The 15,469-nt window shown below is 35.0% G+C and overlaps 1 protein-coding gene across 1 annotated transcript in view; it reads left to right on the top strand.

The window, feature by feature from the left end:
• Nucleotides 1-15,208, top strand: part of EPYC (epiphycan) — a 39,275-nt gene extending 24,067 nt beyond the window's left edge. The window contains exons 4-7 of the mRNA XM_054579847.1: nt 2,882-3,040; nt 3,891-4,093; nt 5,364-5,459; nt 14,809-15,208. Coding sequence (XP_054435822.1) covers nt 2,882-3,040; nt 3,891-4,093; nt 5,364-5,459; nt 14,809-14,979 — 629 coding nt within the window. The 3' untranslated portion in view covers nt 14,980-15,208. The remainder of the gene's footprint in view (nt 1-2,881; nt 3,041-3,890; nt 4,094-5,363; nt 5,460-14,808) is intronic.
• Nucleotides 15,209-15,469: the final 261 nt, after the last annotated feature.

Here is a 15,469-nt window from a genome sequence, read left to right as displayed (position 1 = left end):
TTTTTTATTTCTAAAATTGTTTGTTTATTCCTGAAGTTGTTATTGTAAATGATTTTCCTATTTAATGATAGCAGTAAAACATTAGTAAGTACATTACTAGTTATTTCAGGGGGAAGCAGTTGCAATGTTTAGAGTGTTTTATTAAAGTACAAAATTGTTAGAATTAAGTTAAATAGAAAAAACATAGTAAATATTTACAAAAACATTGATAACATCACTCAAGTCACACACACTTAAAATGCACAGAGGTCTTAAAAAGTTTACAAGTTGAAAATTATGAAGATTTCCTAAAATGAATATAACAGCTCACTGCTGAGTATGGCATCTATACAATATATAAGATCTTGGAGTGAAATTTGTCCCCACTCTCCTGTAATCCAGTGCCCTAGAAATTTGTTCTTTGGGAAATTCAGACTCAGAGGCAGCCAGAGTGAGACTAGTCAAGAGTTGAGATAGCCATGCAATTTATGGTATAATTTTCTTTATCCTATTAACTGGGCTGAGATTAATCAGCCAGGGTGTTTTTCTGTAGCCTCTGCTGATGTATTTTTTTAAATTGTTGTTCAAGTATAGTTATCTCCATTTTCTCCCCCTCTCTCTCCCCCACCCACTCACCCCACCTCCCACCCTCAATCCTACCCCCCTTTGGCTTTGTCCATGGGTCTTTTATACACATTCCTTGATGACCCTTCCCCTTTCTGCTGATATTTTAAAGGATATGAAGAATATGAGGAACTTCTCATTGCTGGAATAAAAATTCAAAAAAGGCTTAGTGGAAGTATATTTGTACTAGAGCTATAGAGCATGATTAATTATTTGTTTTATCTTAGTTGTATTACTAATTCTTGCTATTTGAACTAAGGCAACAAATTGTCCCTTATGTCTGTGAGTAAGGGGTCCCAGAGATAGGGGACTTTCAGTGCTAAGACCAGGAAAGTTTCAGCTAAGTAGGAATGAGCTGATCACTTAGCAATCCCAAAGAAGTTCCTCCATTGTTTTCTTCTTCTATAATTCTCAGGGCTTATTTCAATTTCTCCATTTACCTCACCTCTCACAACACTTCCTCTCCTTTTCCCTTTACTCCGCGAGCTCTTCAGAAAGCTAATCCTCCTACTTCACAAAGAAGATACACCTTCTGGCCAACAAATATTTGGTCTTATTGTTTTCAGACATATAATTTACCTACAACTATATCTCACCTGCTATCACAACAAAGGAACTGTATGTGCTCCCAAATGTGGGATGTGCATTCTTCCCATTAGGCTTAAAACTTCCTTTCCTACTGCCCCTCAAGATCTTTTTTTACCCTTTGGGTTCTTAAAAACCTCACACTTTAGTCAATATCCCTCATTATACCCAACACAAATAATGTTTTTGCAGTTACCCCTACCTCTCTTACTTAGTTTTTTACAGTCAAATATCTCAATAGCATCATCTACATTTGCTGTAACTATTTCCTCACCTCCAATTTTCTCCTTAATGACTGTAATCTGGCTTGCACTCTCATCACTCCATAGCTCTTACTGAAATCTCCTATAACCACCACAATAACTTACCCAATAGACATTTTTAGGTCATTAATTTACCTAACAGCTCAGCAGCCTTGATTGGTTTCTATTTCCTTTTCTTTCAAACTCTTACTCAACTTGGCATCCATTGTATTGCCCTATCCTCTTTTCCTCCTTTCCTTCTGGTCATTGCTTTTGTGTATCCCTTAGAAGCCACTGTCCTCTACAAGACCGTTAAACAGGAAGTGAAGGAGGGGTAGGTGTGCATGTGTGTATGTGAGATGGAAAAAAATAGATTAGTATGTTGAGATATAATCCAGCCTAACAAATATCTTTTGGATCTGTTGTCTTTCCATCACGATTACCCTAGCAACCATCATCTTTTATCTAGACAACAAGTCATCTCCACTCTGCCCACTGGCCCTCCCCTAGACCTCCACCATGCCTTTGAGCAAGTGATGTCTAACGTCGAAATCTGATAACGTAACACTCCTGCCCATATGTAGGATAAGGAACAACACCTGGAACTCAGCCTATAAAGCCACATGTGTTATGTCCTACACATTCTTATGTTCTCTGCACTGTGGTGACATGGACTGTCTATTAGTCCCTCCCAAATGAAGGAACTGGGAATGTGCTGCTTCTTTCGCCTGCATATACTTCCTTCACCAGCAAAGTCAACACCTTCTCTTCTTGTGGATTTCAATTCAATTTTCATTTTCTCAGAGAACCATCACTTTCAAACTAGATCAAATTTTTCTGTTTTATGCTCAGATGATGTTTCATGAAATTAACATAGTCATCCTTTCATTTATTTACTTGATTAACATTCATCTTACATAGCAGATCATAAAATAGAACTCTGTCTCTTTGTGCTCACCACAATTTCAGCAGTTATCATAGTGCCATTTACATAGAAGGGAGTAAAAAATATATATACTGAGTGAATTAACAGTATTGATTGTTACCCTGTATTTTTCTTGAAGCAGATTTTGTTTCAGTGAGTTGTTTAAATGTGGAATCAAAGAGCTAATAAAAACATTTACATGTGTTGCTATAAATTAATAAAAAACACAATATTAATGTTTACATTTGAAGATAGAATTTTTAAGTATAAAAACATCAACTGTGCAGTATCCACTCAGTAATTTAAAATAAAATTTTAAAACATTACAAAAAATATACTAATTATTGAGTCAGCATTAGTTGGTGTATTTGACTACTATTCCATTTATAGAAAATTATGTAAAAAAATATGAAATACAACAGGATTGTCTGTATGAGACTCTAATCTTGTTTAACAGACACAGCTAACCACACTGTTAGAAATTGCTTTTGTTACTTAATTATAATTATTTGTCTCTATCTTTTAGATTTTCCAACCTGCCTTCTGTGTACTTGTATAAGCACCACTGTTTACTGCGATGACCATGAACTTGAGGCTATTCCTCCACTGCCCAAGAACACTGCATATTTCTATTCCCGCTTTAACAGAATTAAAAAGATCAACAGAAATGATTTTGCAAGCCTAAGTATGAATGACAGCACTAATGTTCTTCTCTTTTTTTTACAGATTTTCATAAATTTTTTGGTACTATAAAATGTTGCTACTGAACATGATAGCTGAATATAAAATATGGCTCATAAATCAATTATTTTTCTTCTTTAACTGTTTAGATTTATTTTAATTATGATAAGAAAAAAATGATGAATAAAAGTCATTATGAAACTATGTAGTTGTTGATATTTTCAAATAAACTATTTTCAACTAAATAAAAATCATAAATAACTTTTATAGGCTAGAATTTATTGTCATGTTATGACATTAAGAGTAAAATGTCATAAGTTATATATTTACTAAGATTTTTTGTTTGAAAGAGACTCCCATAAAAACACAATTACTTTATGATAGAAGAATGCAATCCTAAATTCTGATGTTATAATTGTTGTCAACAGAGAATTCTTGTACTCGTCTTCATCAAGTGTTTTAGTCACTAAAAATTTCTTTTTAATGATTTTATATTTTAATACCAATGTATCTTTTACTACTAGAAAATACAGCAATCTGTCATCCCTGAAGAAAAAGTTTTAAATAGTTAAATCCAGATAAAGCTTATTCAGAATATGGAGAAAAGACTAGTTACTTTAAATATAATGTGCCAGTTTCTTTGTATAAGTTATACTTTCTTATAAAAGCATAAATACAAATAGTATTTAGAGGAAACAATTAAATTTTTCTAAAGTAGTTAGAAATAACTAACTGGTTATTGCTAAATAAATTCATGTTTATGTTTGCTTGTATGTAGGAAATTTACATTCATATTTTTATGTGAATAAAACATTTCAAGAATATTTCACTACTTCCATCATTTTTTCTTCTAGATGATTTAAGGAGGATTGATCTGACATCAAATTTAATATCTGAGATTGATGAAGATGCATTCAGAAAGCTGCCTCAACTCCGAGAGCTTGTCCTGCGTGACAACAAAATAAGGCAACTCCCAGAGTTGCCAACCACTTTGACATTCATTGATATTAGCAACAACAGACTTGGAAGGAAAGGAATAAAGCAAGAAGCATTTAAAGTAAGTTTTAAGTTTGGATATAAAATATTTTCATCTTCCCATTCCATTTGCAGTCAATGTCTAGCTGTTTTTATTTCTACAAAGGAATTCACTTTGATGAGATTTTTAACTTCTAAATTTTACAACTCTATTTATCATGCTGTCAGGAAATACTGTGCTCTGGTACATTTCGAGAATGATCAAGCACCAAGAACAGAAAGCAGAAGTGGAATAAGAAGTGGGTGTCTACCTAGAAATGGTGTTTGGCAGATAGTTTGTATTTACCAAAAAGTCCACTCAAGGAGAGCACTTAATGTGGCTAAAAGGATAACTACTTTTACAGCGAGTGATTGGTGCCTTGGGGATAGAAGGCTTCCAAGTTACTTTATAAGAAGGATAGATCCAGTTAATCTTAAGGATTTTGCTTTCTAAGTGAAGAAAGCGAGCTGAGAACTACAGTGACTTGCTTGGAATAACAGTGTAGAGTCTGAATACAGTAGCCAGCTGGCTTTCTTAGACATTTTTACTTTATTCAAGCCAATACTCTCAACATACGTTGAACAAATAAATGAAAAACGAATCTTTGAGGGGATATCACATTACTTCCTTGGTGGCTAGAGGTTGTTGTGTGGACCCATTAGCACTGGGCAATGGTGAAAGTCCTGTCTCTTGTGGCTATCTTGCAACACCCCATCTTGGGCAAGAGACTTAGGGCACCTCTTTAGAACCTGGCAAGGGTAGCAGTCCAGTCTCTCCATTGATTTTTTGTTGGCATGGCCAGTGGTGAGTTACAGTTTGTCCTGTGGTATTTGCCTAGATTCAATCTGTTATTGTCTAAACTTTTTCCATCTTGCTCAGCTGTCCTTTCTCTGAAGCTCAGATTAGAAAGAGAAGGCTTTTGTTGGGGAGAAATTCTCCTGTCTCCATCCCTATACCGTGAAATAAATTCTTACTATGTCTCACCCAAATCCTCAAAGTTCTATTGCAGAATAGAGAACGAGAAACCAGTGCCTTACTTAAACTGAGAAGTTTAGAGTGGACAAAGCAAGTTTCTTCATAGAGATTGAGAAACATGTTTCATTTTCATCAAGAGACGGCCGCTTGTCCTCAATTCTTCCAAAATTCATTTGCATTATCTAGTAATTTAGGAAATCTATTCTGCTTTAGCTTTACTAAATGAGATCCAAACAGGCATGTGGTATTCTACAAATAATTGCATGGACAGGGAATGAAAAATACATCGGTGGCATCACTCATTCCTATTAAGTCCCTACGTTTGGAATGTTTCCAGGATATGTATGATCTCCATCACCTGTACCTCACCGATAACAACTTGGACCACATTCCTCTCCCACTCCCAGAAAACCTACGGGCCCTTCATCTCCAGGTAAGCTTCAACTACAAGGTATGCCCAACAGCTCCAAGGAAAACAAAGGCAAACAGGAGCAAATGGAGACACAAGAAGCTCTTTATAATGTCATGTTGACGCACTGCAACAGTGTCTCTTTTTTTCTCTTTTCTCTCAGTCATTCTCTCGCAGTCTCACAAGGTTTTTGTGCATTCATGACCCTATTTCTAATAACCTTAATTTTTATTTCCATTATTTGCCACATCATGATATATTTTTTTTTTTGGCACACAAAGGTTCTTCTGGAAAAAAAAATTGGAAGTTTTATTTGCTGAAGAATTGCATAAGGATTAGAAATGGAAGAGAAAAAGAGAAAAAATATCTAATTTGATTTCTAACTTTTAGGGAAACAAATGTCAATTTTAGCCTTTTCGTTTTTCTTTAGGTTTTATATATTGAATTGAATTCAATCCTAGGGCATTCTATCTGCTTAGCAATGACAGACTTCCATTTTTCTGGATTAAGAAAATGCAGTTTCTCCTAAACTGACATATTTGAAGATCTGCTTTGTTTTAAACCCCATTAAGCTAAATTTTATCTTTAAAGTAATGTGTGAAAACACATTTTCAAAAATGTTATGATCTAATATTTCTAAATATATTTTATTTAAATATACCAAAATATTCTCAGTTAAAACAAAAAAGATAAATTATTCTTATTATGGATATAACTTTTGGTCTTCAGCTGTAATTAACTTTCTGTAATAATTTTATGTTCTGTAGAATAAATCTGTAGATAATACATCCAATGTGTGCTCAAGGGATGATATCATAGTGCTTATTACAATCTTTTACTAGGTGATTTTGCTATGTGAGAGCAGGTCTCTGATTTCTATGTTTTCCTGTGTGGATTCTGTAAATATTTACTCCTGTGTCTTTTTTATTCTATTAACATATATTTTATATAGCTATAGATATATCTGTCCTTTTATATATATGTCTCTGAGTCTTGTATATCTGTCTCTTTTGAGAGTTTTTCTGGTAGTGTTTACTGTCTTACTTCCTTTCTAGTCATCACCCTGTTTCTGGATGGCTCTCTTTTGGTATCTCTTTCCTGGAAGTTATTTTTAACACATATGAGGATTTCTTGTCTTAGGTATGTATGACAGGAGGAACTTTCAAGGATATCCTCAAAGAAATATTGTAATGTGTTTTCTAATTATTAATTAATTTTTTGACTGTCTTCTGTAATGATATTGACTCTACAAAGTAACCAGGTCTCTGATGTTATAGTTAAACACAATGTGCTTGTGTGTACAATATGAGATTTCTTTAAAAGTAATTGCCTTTCAGGCTTTCAATAAAGATGACAGAGTAGGTAAATGCAATACTTCCATATTCCCACAACCACATCAAAATTACAGCTAAACTACAGAACAGCCATCATTCAGAACAGCCTGAAATGCACCTGAAAATGAGTCCTACAACTAAGAATACAGAGTAGAACCCACATTAAAACTGGTAGGAGGGGGCAGAGATGCAGAACAGGGCAGTCCCATACCCACATGTGGCTGTTAAAACTCAGGAGGGATAGTTCAGCTGTGGATGTACCCCCTTTGAGGAGCAAGGGATCCCAGCTCCGAGTTCCCAAAACTTCTAGCTGTGAAAACCAAAGAGGGTTGTGGATGAATGAGATAGAGGGCTTCTGTAGTACCAGGTGTTCCTCTTAAAGGACCCGTGCATGGACTGGTTCATTGACCGACTCACTCACTCTGAGCTCCAGCACTTGGGTACCAGCGCGAAAGGTGTCAGGGACATACAGGGAGGAACTGAATTGTCTGGCATCAGGGTGAGGGCTAGAAGGGCAGGTTTCTTCTAGGCAGAAACCATTATTCCTTTGCTGAGCCCTCTTTCTACAGAGCCAGCAGGTGGACATAATATCGGAGCCTCCATCAACCTAGCTAACCCCGTTTGCTCCACATTGTTGATTCCTTGAGATCCTATCCCACCTTACTTACAGACCCACCATGCTGATTCCAGTGGCTTTGCTATACAAATAACCTGTCTTGGCTCATGCTGTGGACTTCCCTGAAGTCTTTCCAATAAACAGCATCTGGCCTCAGCATACCCTGCACTTCTTGCTCAGTGGCCCCAGGCCTGGCATTAGCAGCAGCCAACTTTGAGTCATTCACAGCTTGGCCTCTCCTTGCACCACTAAGCCCAGCACAAATAACAGCCATCTGCAGTTTGCTTTGTAGTTCATGTGGGGTGGCTCCAGGCAGAGAACAGGAGGCAGTTAACCTTGATCTGCAGGAGGCCCTAGAGCCAGTGCACTTGGTGGACAGCTTCAGACCATGTTGAAGCACCACCCAACTACCTCTACAACACACTCAAGAGGTGGACTCAGTGGGCACCACAGTCCCCTTGAGTGAGTCCTGCCTTATGTTGTCCTTGTACAGCAAATCCTCCACTCTGGTCTCAACCAGTCCTTGCTGCTAATTGACCAGGTGGTTAATTCCTCCCATGGATATGCCAACAGCAATCCAGGCTCACCTACAAAAGGAGAGTGCACACAGCTCCCATGGGGGAGAGCACAGCTGGAACTCCAGAATACCTACTACATAAGGCCACTCTACCAAAATCAGGAAGCATAGCAACTGTACCTAATACATAGAAATAAACACAGAGAGGCAGCCAAAATGAGGATACAAAGAAATATATTCCAAGTAAAAAGTCAGAACAAAACTCCAGAAAAAAACTAAATAGAGACAAGCAATCTACCAGATGCAGATTTCAAAACATTGGTTATTAGGATGATTAATGGTCCCAGTGAGAATTTCAACCAAGAGATAGGAAACATAAAAATGGAGATAGAAGCCATAAAAAAAGGACCAGTCAGAAATGAAGACTACAATAACTGAAATGAAGAATACATTACAAGGAATCAACAGTAGATTAGATTAAATAGAGGATCAAAGCAGTGATTTGGAAAATAAGGTAGCAGAAAACACCTAATCATAACAACAAATGGAAAAATAATTCAGAAAGATGAGGATAGCTTAAGGGGACTCTGTAACAGCAGAAGCATACAAACATTTGCATCATAAGGTTACTGGAAGGAGAAGAGAGAGAGCAAAGGATTGGAAGCCTATTTGAAGAAATAATAACAGAAAAATTCCCTACCCTGGTAAAGAAAAAAGATGTACTGGCCCAGGAAGAGACTCTAAAATAAAATAAACCCAAAGAGGCCCACACCAAGACATATTTACCAAAGATTAAAGACAAAGAGAGAATTTTAAAAGCAGCAAGAAGAAAGTAGTTACTTACCTAAAAGGGAGCTCCCATAAAACAGTCAGCTGATTTCTCAACAGAAACTTTGCAGGTCAGAAGGGATTGGCACAGAATATGCAAAGTGATGAAAAGCAGGGACCTACAGCCAAGATTACTCCACTTAGCAAAGAAATAATTTAGAATCAAAGGACAGATAAAGACCTTCCCAGACAAGGAAAAAATAATAGTTAAAGGAGTTCATTACCACCAAACTAGTATTAAAAGACACGTTAAAAAATCTTCTTTAATATAAAGGAAAAAAGGAAAAAATATGAATGATAAAGTGGCAATAAATATATATTTATCAATAATTACTTTAAATGTAAATGGATTAAATACTCCAATTAAAAGACATAAGGGGAGCTTGTTTAGAGGTTCTAGCAGGAGAGTGCAGCTACCTGTATACCCTTGACTGAAGAAGAGTCCTCTCCTCTAACCAGGAACGTCATCTTCTTAGACAGAGCATGTAGCTTCAGGAGGGATGCATATAGATCAGTGAGGGAGAACACCTGCCTAGCTAGCCAGAGCAGCTGAATCAACCCTGGTAATTGATGAGGTGATAGATGTCACAGCCAGAAGCCTTCACTCAGCAAAGAAACCATCAACAAAATGCAAAGGGAACCCAACTGTAAGGGAGAACATATTCACCGATGATACATATGATAAGGGCTAATTTCCAAAATTTATAAAGAACTTACACAACTCAGCACCCAAAAGACAAACCATCCAATTTTTTTTAAAGTGGGCACAGGACCTAAAAAGACATTTGTCCAAAGAGAACATACAAATGGACAATACACATATGGAAAAATGCTCAACATTACTAATCATCAGAGAGATGTGAATTAAAACCACAATGAGATATCACCTCACACCTGTCAGAATAGCTACCATTAAAAAATGGATAAACAGCAAGTACTGGCAAGGACCTTGTGCATCGCTGGTGCAAGTGCAGACTAACATAGCCACGGTAGAAAACAGTATGGAGTTTTCTCAAAAAAAAAAGAAAAAAAAAAAAAAAAGAACTGCTATTTGACCCAGGAATATCACTTCTGGGACTACGTCCTAAGAATTTCAAAACACCCATCAGAAAGAATATATGCACCCTCATATTCATAGCAGCATTATTTACAGTAGCCAAGATCAGAAACCGCTCAAATACCCATTAGTAGATAAGTGCATAAAAAAAGATAAGGTATATTTGCACAATGGAATACTATGTGACCATAAAAGAGAATTACTCTTACCTTTCGGGACAACATTGATGAACCTGGAGATTATTATGTTAAGCAGAATAAGCCAGTCAGAGAAAAACAAATACCATGATCTCACTTATATGTGGAATTTAATGAACACAATAAACTGACGAACAAAATTGTGCCAGAGACATGGATATGTGGAACAGACTGACAGACCTCAGAAAGTAGAGGGTAGAGGGCACTAGAAAAAATTAGCCATAGAACATATACATATATGCATAGCCCATGGATACAGACAACAATGTGGTGAAGGCTGGTGGGCAACTAGGTGGAGGTGAACAAAGATGGGAAAATGGGGGACATCTGTAATAGTCAATAATTAAAAAAATAAAAACATAGGGAGGCTGAATGGATAACAAAACAAGACTCTTACATATGCTGTCTACAGGAGACTCACTTTAGATTGAAGGGCATACACTGACTGAAAATAAAGAGATGGAAAATGATGGTCCATGAAAATGGAAAGAAAAACAAAACCTAGGGTAGCATTACTTATACCAGACAAAATAGACTTTAAAGCAAAGGCTATAACAAAAGACAAAGAAGCACCCAGTGATTCTCCCTCTGAGTATTTAGCTGAAGAAACCCAAACACTAAATCAAAAAGACGTTATGTATCTATATGTTCATTGCAGCATTATTTACAATACCCAAAATATGGAAGCAACCTAAGTACGTCAATAGATGAATGGATAATGAAGTGGTGTGTATATGCAACAAAATATAACTCAGTAATTAAAAAGAATGAAATCTTGACATCTGCAACAACACAGATGGAGCTAGAGGGTACTGTGTTGGGTGAAATAAGTTGGACAGAGAAAAACATGTCATATGATTTCACTCATTTGTGGAATCTACAAAATAATATAAATTAACAAGCAGAACAAAAATAGATTCATAGATACAGGGACATTTTGATTTTTTCCAGATGGGAGAGGGATGGGGGATGGCCAAAAAAGGTGACGGGATTAAGAATTACAAATTGGTAATTCCAGAATAATAATGAGGATATAAAATATAGCATAGGGCATATAGTAAATAATATCATAATAACTATGCATGGTGTCAGATGGGCATCAGATTTATTGGGGCGATCACTTCATAAGTTATATAAATGTCTAATCACTAGGTTATACACCTGAAACTACTATAATATTGTATGTCAATTGTAAGTGAAATATAAAAAAAATTAAAAAATAATTGGCTTTACCTTTCTTATTTTAAGGTTTAAGAAGACATTAAGTGCATCATTTAAAATACTTCTTTCACAATCACCTTATCAATATCTAGCATGAAGCTATTTCTCATTTACATTGTCTTCATTTTATATTAATTTTTAATGCTTATATAAAAATCCCCTTATTTGGCCCTGGCTGGTGTGGCTTAGTGGACTGAGTGCCAGTCTGTGAACTGAAAGGTTGCCAGTTCAATTCCTTGTCAGGGCACATGCCTGGGTTGCTGGCTGGGTCCCCAGTTGGGGGTGTGTGAGAGGCAACCTACTGATGTTTCTCTCCCTCTCTTTTTCCCTCCCTTCCCCTCTCTCTGAAAATAAACAAATAAAATCTTTTTAAAAAATCCCCTTATTTGGTTCATTTGAAAAATATTTGATAATATATAACATACTAATCAAGAATGATAGCTTTGGATATTCCAATACTACACTTTTTTAATGGAGAGAGCAACTAGCCATAAGATCAACTAGGAAAAAAAGACTTGAACAACAGTATTAATGAACTGAACCTAACAGTCATCTGTGAAACATTCCACCCAACAACAGCAAAATATGACTTTTTCTCATGAGTGCAACGATAGACCTTGTCTCCTAGGATAGACCATATATGAAACAACAAAACAGGCCTCAGCAGGCCTAAAATAATTAAAACTATACAAATTATTTTTCTGGTGAAAATGAAATGAAAATAGAGGTTAACAACAAAGAAAAATTTGGAAATTCACAAGTATATTAATATTAAACAACCTTCCTTAAGCAATAAGTCAAAGATGAAATATAATAAATGACTTTAGCAATGCAGCAAGTTATAAATTTAATACACAAATATTAATTGTATATGTATGCACTAGAAGTGAATGATCTGAAAATGAAATTAAGAAATTAAATTAAAAAGAAATAACTTGCAGGTAATATTTGCAAACCATTTATTTAATGAGGGGTTAATATCTAAAATATACACAGAACTCAAACAATCAACAGGAAAAGAAAAAAACCCAAATAACCCAATGAAAATATTGGCAAGGGCCTGAACAGACATTTCTCTAAAGAAGATATGCAAATGGCCAACTGGTATAAGTAAAGCTGCTCCACAGCAGTAAGCCCCAGGGGAAGGCAAACCAAAACCACAGGATGTATCACCTCACACTTTTTAGAATGGCTAATATAAAAAAGACCCAAAGGTAAATGGTGGTGAAGATGTGGAGAAAAGGGAACCTTTGCACACTGTTGGTAGGAATGTAAAGTGATGCAGTCATTATGAAAACTGTGTAGAAGTTCTTTGAAAAATGAAAAACAGAGCTATCATATGACCTAACAATCCCATTCTATGTATCTAAAGAAAATGAAGTCAGTATCTTGAAGAGGTATCTGTGCTCCCGTGTTCACAGCAGCACTATTCACATTAGCCAGGAAGCAGAAAAAGCTCAAGTGTCTATCAATGGTGATGACAGATGAATTATGGTATGTGTATACAATGGAATATAATAAAGGTATAATTTTAAAAGCCTTAAAAATGAGGAAATCTTGCCTTTGGCAGTGATGTGGATGAACCTAGAGAACATTATGCTAAGTGAAATTGGCCAGACACCAAAGACAAGTATTGTATGATCTCATATGTGGAATCTAAAGAAGTCAAATTCACAGAAGCTGAGAGTAGACGCATGGCTACTAGGGACTAGAAGGTAGGAGATATAGTGAGATCTTTATAAAGGTATAAAATAAATTATTCAGGGGAATAATCTCTGAGTATGTACAGCATAGTAACTATAATTAATAATACAGTACTGTATACTTGAAATTTGTTGAGAGATCTTGTGCTCTTACCACATACCCACATAAAATGTAATTATGTGAGTTGATGAAAATGTAATTATCTTGATTGTAGTAGTTATTTCACAATGTATACATATATAAAAACATTATGCTGCACTCCTTAAATATGTATAATTTTATTTGTCAGTTATACCTCAAAATAGCTGGGGAGAAATTTATAAATAAAGATATCCCTATATGCGTGGGTTGAAAGCCTTTATATTAAGATGAAAATACTGCCCAAATTGACCTACCAATACAAATATTTTATAGAGAAAGTCATGTCTGAGTGCCTGAATAGACAGTTCTCTAACCCACCAGAAATAATAAATGAGTTTAACAATGTGGCAGGGTTACATAATCCATATAAAATATTAATTGTATTTCTATGCAGGGGAGGGCAAAAATAGGTGTATAGTTGTAATACAAATAAATAATACAATAATTAAGAAATAATAATGAAAGAATGAACTGTTTCTTTGTTCACTACAATTATCCTACTTTTGCCTATCCTTATACATGAGGAATGAATTAAATCACAATGGGATACCATGTTACATTCACTTGGTTGTCTATAACAAAAGAAACAGACAATCACAAGTGTTGCTTAGGATGCAGAGAAAATTGGAACACTTATACTTTTTTGATAGAAGTGTGAAATGGCGCAGCTACTTTGGAAAACAGTTCAACAGTTCCTTAGAATGTTAAAATAAAGTTACTATAATATATAACTCAGAAATTCAATTCCTAGATATATAGCCAAGAAAAGCGAAACCATATGTCCACACAAAATCTGTATACAAATGTTTACTGAAGCATTATTTAAGAGAGCCAGAAACTGGAAACCATCAAATTCCCATTAACTGATGAATAAACAAAGAGATAGTATGTCCACACAAGAGAAAAATGATTGAGTAATTTTTTTTAAAAAAGTACTGATTCATGCTACAATATGTATGAACCTTGAAAATACAATTCATAGTGAAAGAAAGCAGTCTCAAAAGGTGATATATGATGTCATTTAGAAGCTACCAGGGCTAGAGGTAATGGAAAGGGGAAGTAATTGCTAATAGCTATGACGTTTCTTAAGGAGATATTTAAAATGTTCTGAAATTAAATTTTAGGGACACTTATATACAAGTCTGTAAATATATTGAAAACCACTGGACTGCACATTTAAAATGTGTGACTTTTATGGTTTGTGAAGTATGTTCAATAAAGCTATTTAAAAAAAATACCCAGTTCTGGGCCTGCTATCTTTCTGACTTTTGCTCACTCTCTCCCTCAGTTCACTTCAACCATATTGAGTATTTCTCATTCTTGAACATTCTATACTAGCTACTCAGAATTTGAATTTGGTGTTCTCTCTGTTGGGGTTATTCTCACCTTGGCTCTTCGAGTGACCATGCCTTCTTGTTGTTCCTTCCAAGTTCCATTGCTGTCGCTTAAGATAACTTTTCATAGTCACCATCCTTTCTTCATAGTTCTAATCATTTTGGAAATAACATCTTTTTTCTGTAAATTTGTCTTTTCACTTATTTTATATTCCCATTACTGAGGTATAAATTCTATGAGAGCAAGCACATATCTATTTTAATTGACTTATCTCTGTTGCCTAAAAAGTTCTTGATGTATAGTAATTGCATAATGTACATTTTTTGATAAGTGACAAAAAATAAAAATAGAATGAAGTAAAATGCACTATATATCCGTACTAAGCATATGTTATATCTTGTAACTTATTTTCATCTTTTCTAGAATAACAACATTCTAGAGATGCATGAAGATACCTTCTGCAATGTTAAAAATTTGACTTACATTCGCAAGGCACTAGAGGATATCCGATTGGATGGAAACCCTATCAATCTCAGCAAAACTCCTCAAGCGTATATGTGCCTACCTCGCTTGCCTATTGGGAGTCTTGTCTAAAACAGACAATGATCACCATTATGTTGTCAGCTACAACAAAACAATTCTTACTTCTGTCTTCACAAACAAAACTCAGCATGATAATACTTTCATATTGTGTTCTGTAATTTGATATCATTACATAAAATGCACCTAAAAGTTTTAAGACATGATGGAAGTTAAATAATCTCAGAAAACACCACATGAGTCAGGAATATATTCCAAAATATGTATAGAAAGTACAAAGCTAAATGACAAAATATTTCATAGATATTCCTATAAATCACATGTATTTTGAAAGTTTTAGGGATTTATATCCTCTGTAATTTCAAATTAAGCATATAAGAAATAAAAATTAAAGATGAACACTTTAGATTCATTACCAAGATTTAGATGTCTTCAATTAAACTTTTCTGTTCCTTTTTTTTTCACTAAAGTGTGTTTCTATTTCCAAATTCATTAAAGAAAATGAAGAAAATAAAATTATTTTAAAAATTATAACAGTTATGTG

This window comes from Pteronotus mesoamericanus, unplaced genomic scaffold (assembly GCF_021234165.1).
Source record: "Pteronotus mesoamericanus isolate MK-2021 breed Mesoamerican mustached bat unplaced genomic scaffold, CSHL_Meso_final contig_56, whole genome shotgun sequence".
Taxonomy (NCBI): Eukaryota; Metazoa; Chordata; class Mammalia; order Chiroptera; family Mormoopidae; genus Pteronotus; species Pteronotus mesoamericanus.
Note: the sequence above shows the minus strand (reverse complement) of the source record. Positions and strands in the feature narration are given on the sequence as shown.